We start from the raw sequence: 5342 nt of genomic DNA, 5'->3' as shown, positions 1-5342 counted from the left end.
CAGCTTCTCTCAGGGGTGGGGATATTTCTGTAGCCAGGACACACACCACTGGTAAAACACTTCTTGGTAAAGCCCAGCATCATGGCACAATGAACATCTGTTTTGGCTGTGGAAGAAACCTGAGTTTAATTAGTGGCTGCCTTGTTCATGGTCTAGGTATGTAGTTTAGGCTGAATATTGTTCTCACTGAATTCTTGCAAACAAAACACAGTGAGATTTTAAATACAGCAACATCACTGGCTTGACTCAATGCAAACACTGGCTTAAAAGAGTTTTGCCAAGGGATTTATATAAAGTCTCACTGAAACTGAATAATCTCTTCTGGTGATTCCTCCTGGCCCAGTCTGCAGCAGAGCTTTTCCCCACATGTTCAGGCTTTTTGTGCATGCTGACAATTGAAAACTACCTAAAAACAATGTCCTGAAGGTGCTGCTTGAAAAATAAATTCTTCAAAAGCACAGCAAGGACTTTGCAAATGACTGTGCAGGAATAAGCTCAGAGTTTGTGATTCATAAAACTGTTCATTTAAACTGGCTACACCACTGATTGGCTCTTCGATGTCAGTGAAGATCAGCCTTTTTCTGACCTCCTCTGAGCAGCCTACCAGGATTACACAGAGCCAGGAAAGACTCATGGGTGACAACTGCCAAGAAAGGAAGTAATTATTTTCTTTCATTACAGTGTATTTTTACTGTGTCACACATATAAACAGTAGAAATGAGTGCAGGAGTTTCACTGAAATGGTCCATAACATTTCCTATGGCTTTGTGCAATCACCAATTCAAATCTGAACACCCACATAATTTTTCATTTCAAACACTCAGCCCACCCACAAGAGGCAAATATTTGTATGGTTCTTTTATTGAGATGATGTCAATCTGGAAACAGATGGACAGAGAAGAGGAAGGGGAAATGCACATTCAGTTAATAGGAGCAATGAATCCTATCAGTCATGTCCCCAAGGCAGTTTGTTACACACTGTGAGATGCTGTCAGCTGGCCTGTCCAAGTGGAGGGCATGTCCAGAGTGTGCCTGGAGCATCCCAGAACATCTGAACACTTGTCAGTGCTGTGGCACAAACAGGATTGGAAGAATCCACCAAACTGTGATGAGAGTGCCTGTGGATTTCCAGGGAAACATCACATACAACATGTAAAAATGTCTGGCCTGGTGGTGGGTGTTAGATGGGGATGCTTTGCTTGAGATTTTCTAATTGTTCTTCGAAAAATTTAATCTGCTCCTCGAGGTCCTTCTGTTCAATCAGCAAGGAGGTCTTGACTTGAACAAAGTGCTGATAGTCCTGGAGCTGCTGCTCTGTCAGGTATTTGGCAAGGATTCCAGAGACCACACGTTCTCTCCTGTCCAGATTCTCCTTCAGGTCCTTTGCATCCTCCCGCTGTCGAGACAAGAGCTGGTGCCGTTCATTCAGCGATTGCTAATGGAATAAAAACCAAAGCAGCACACCATGAGAACCCATCACTCCTGGCAGGCTCTATTTCTTCATTTGGAAGCCACAGTCGATTTAATTTAATTACTTCCACTTGTAGGCTTTTTGTTCCACCTGAGTTTTTTCTCAATTAAATTACTCATTCTTGTGGCTTGTAAGGTAAAGACACAGTAAATGCCATCAAGGCTCACTTCTCCTATGCTGCCCTCATGAAAAAATCAATATACTTTAAATTCTGGTCCTTTGAAAGTATCCTGTAACAATCTTCAGTCAATTAGAAGCTCTTTAAGGTATGTATCTTTGTGTTTTGTGTGTTGCATGTGGCCAGAGTGCCACTATCATATTAAAAAGATAGAGTGGCTTCTATTAAAAGGCCCATGTTGAGGCCAAGATGATTTTTAGCCTTTTTTCTTCTATATGCCTTTTATATATCCTCAGTACTCTTAGCATGCATACTTGTAATTCCTTAAGTCTGATAATTTAGCATAGTCCTAACAGAATATGTTAGGCCAGGAGACCAAACACCCTGGAGACCTCACAGCTGGAGATGGGAAAACCCTACACTGTCTTGGGAAGCCAAGGTGCTCTCCAGAACATATCCTGGAAATGAAGATTTAGCCCATCCAGGGGGGAATTCCTTGGGATGGGTGGAGATCACACCATTAATCAAGCCTCTCACTGGGGCATCTTTGTTAGATATGCTGATTTGTAAGGTCTATAAATTGTATATGCCATCTATCATGTATGTGCATTGCAGTGCACTCCACCTTAGCAAAGTGGGGCACCATAAAGATCCTTATTAAATACCAAGGTAAAAGCCCTTTATCCCTTAACTGTGCCTGGCTTTCAATTTTTTAAGACCTAAAAAAGGCATCAGTGTGATAAAATAACTATGATGTAGACAGTAACTGTTAATCAAAAGCTTCTTTTAGAGAGTTGGGCCTTGCTTGTTCTACAGGATTTTTGTACCTTTCACCTTTAGCTAATTCGCATTCAGCTGTAATAATTTTCATGGGGATTACACTGCTGGAAAATGTTCTGCTTCAGGACAGTGTCCATAAATAGAGCACAGAGCAATGGTCACTACTGACACCCTAAAAATGGAGTAAAAGATTGAGACTGCTGTTTTTGCTGACACGAGGGCAAATGCATTCAGTGGGACATGGTTATTAAAAATGTTGGCATTTAACCAAGTCTTCATTAGACATTTTGTTCAAATATTTGAATAAATTATTTAAATGTGCTTCCTATGAAGACTATAAATGTAATACCAGAGAAACAACACCCTTCCTGCCTACCATAAAGTGAAAGTAACCATTAAATACTGTTTAAAATTATTCACATTAACACAACTGACATTTTGGAAGAGGTGAATCCTGGCTCTCTATGTCACACTGCATGAGAGGACCTTTTTAGTGCTATTCTGTGTGTGAACTATGATGAATCTCCAGAAATACAGGTCAGCAGCAACACAGCTCCAAAGCAGTCATGTAGCAGCCCAAGCCAGGCCACCCTGTCCTTCAGCAGCCCAAGATAGGAAATGCCCACTCAGGATGACTGGGCCTAAGCCCCTTTTTTCACCTTCAGACCCTTGCTTATCTCTCTGTAAGACTATAGGTTACTTTCCTTTCGGCCCTTACTATTCTAAAACTCCTGTACCCTGTATAAAGAGCTACTCTTGCCCAGCTCGGCAGAAGAGCTGTCCCTGAGACCTTCACTTCAATAAATACATCCCTGTGGAACCTCACCCAGCCTTCTCCTCTCTCTCCCTGGTCTGCCAAAGGCACTTTGCAGCACTCTTTAGCAGCAAGCTAAAGAGCTGAAACCACAAAATGAGCTGATAATCACTGAGAGCTGATCTCACTAAGAGCTGAGCTTGCTAAGGTAGCCTGAGGCTCTGGAACCTGCCTGAGGGGCTGTGGGGACATAGAATGTAAGAAAATAAAGGTAGTGCAGAAGGCAATCTCACCCCTGAGGAGTTGCAGCTGCACTGATCACCAAAGATTAGGAACAGGCCTGCCCTTAACAGGCCACAGCTGTGTCCAACAAGGATGAGTGCTATAGAGGAGTGGGTTAGCTGGGTGAGGAGAGAGTTGGAGTTTGTTGGCTGTCCTATAAAAGAGCTTCCCCATAAGAAATCACCAAGATATGGGAGCTTTGCAAGATGGCAACAAGGGGCCCAGACAGATTGTGCTTAATTGGACTTCTCTGTCTTGGGCACCCACCGGGGTCAGGGAGACCCCCAAAATGCCAGAGTTGCCTCACAGTCACACTGGGAAAGAAGTGAACCAAACCAATCCAGCAGCTCTGTTGTCTCTCACTCTTGGGTTCTGAGTTGTTGGAATGAGAGAGAGTTGGAGTTTGTTGGCTGTCCTATAAAAGAGCTTCCCCATAAGAAATCACCAAGATATGGGAGCTTTGCAAGATGGCAACAAGGGGCCCAGACAGATTGTGCTTAATTGGACTTCTCTGTCTTGGGCACCCACCGGGGTCAGGGAGACCCCCAAAATGCCAGAGTTGCCTCACAGTCACACTGGGAAAGAAGTGAACCAAACCAATCCAGCAGCTCTGTTGTCTCTCACTCTTGGGTTCTGAGTTGTTGGAATGACTTCTGAGGTATTAAAAAGTCTTTTTTCCCAGCCCCATCCTTGAGGAAGAAGTTGAGATTCCTCAGCTCTGGTTTTCAAGGTTATTTTCTCTGATCCAATGCATTGCTTTTCAGACCTGTGGAGGTCTGTCCAGCAGGTCTGGTTGAGGCACACTGACTGCCCCTAGGGCAGTGTTATCTTTTTATACTGAAAACTATGTGTACTTTATTTACAATAATTTTCCAATACCTATCACCTATGTTAGGCAGTCTGTACCCGAAACCAATCCAGAAGTGCCACCATCATAGCAGAAGATGGAGGACAAGAAGAAGAAGGACAGGATATGCCCAGATTACTCCATCTTGCCTCTTGAACCCCCATTTTAAAAACACCCAAATTCTACTTTTCCACCCTGTGATAAATTCACCATCCTTCTATTCAAACTCTTGTGGCTTGTAACTCTTCGCACAAAGTTGGTAATTGTTTGCATGGGTTAAAATCGAAGGCACAGGTGTCTTTGACTCTGTGCCAAGGTCTCTGAGCCCCCTGCCAGGGTCTCGAGTCCTCCAGGGCAGTCAGAGGAATGTCCTGGGTTCAGCCACCTCACCTTCTCCTCAGGCTCTGTGTTGCCATCCATCCTGCTGAGGGCGTTCTGCACCCGGGCCAGGCGGCTGGACAGGCAGAGCAGGAGGCTCAGCACCTTCTCCAGGTCCCCGATGAACATCATGTAGCGCTCAAACTCCTGGGGCTTGCACAGGTCCCTCACCAGCACCTCCAGCTCCTCGCCCCACTTGGCACATTCCCTGACTTCCAGGAGAACCAGCTCCTGCTCCTCCCACAGCGCCTGCAGCCTGGATTGCAGACTGGCCATGAGTTCCAGCTGCAAAAAGAAAAAATAAAAAATCACAGGAGCTGTTACTGCCAAAGAGAATCCATATCAGTTCTAGAGAATGGATTTTCTTCACACTGTCTTAGCCAAATTTTTGACTTTTAAAATAATTTTAAGCTACAGGAAAGAAAAAGGGGGAAAAAAGCAGCACTATTTTCTAAGCTGTACTTAATTCTCAAACTCTGAAAAGCAAATTACTGGTAATCACCCTGGCTGCTGATATATTCTCTGGCTCAGAGAGCTTCCAATCAGTCAGAAGGGAACTGCAATAAAGATTACACCATGATTACACAAAACTGTTGTTCTAAGATATGAGCACGAAGTCCCAGCTCTGTACCAAGCTTTGGAAGAACTGATTGGAATTTCACTTATCATATGCACAGAAAAAGTCAGTTCCATGGGCAATTCAAGCAGGCCA

General features: G+C 44.0%; 1 protein-coding gene across 1 annotated transcript in view; it reads right to left on the bottom strand.

Annotated features, from left to right (window-relative positions):
- Nucleotides 1–855: 855 nt before the first annotated feature.
- LOC102035215 (protein Shroom1) overlaps nucleotides 856–5342 on the bottom strand; it is a 10484-nt gene continuing 5997 nt past the window's right edge. Inside the window, exons 5-6 of the mRNA XM_014312143.2 lie at nucleotides 4643–4915; nucleotides 856–1435 (exon numbers count right to left, since the gene is read on the bottom strand). Of these exons, the coding sequence (XP_014167618.1) occupies nucleotides 1181–1435; nucleotides 4643–4915 (528 nt within the window). The 3' untranslated portion in view covers nucleotides 856–1180. The remainder of the gene's footprint in view (nucleotides 1436–4642; nucleotides 4916–5342) is intronic.

This window comes from Geospiza fortis, unplaced genomic scaffold (genome assembly GCF_000277835.1).
Source record: "Geospiza fortis unplaced genomic scaffold, GeoFor_1.0 scaffold55, whole genome shotgun sequence".
In the NCBI taxonomy this organism is placed as follows: domain Eukaryota; kingdom Metazoa; phylum Chordata; class Aves; order Passeriformes; family Thraupidae; genus Geospiza; species Geospiza fortis.
This window is presented reverse-complemented; position numbering and strand designations above follow the sequence as displayed.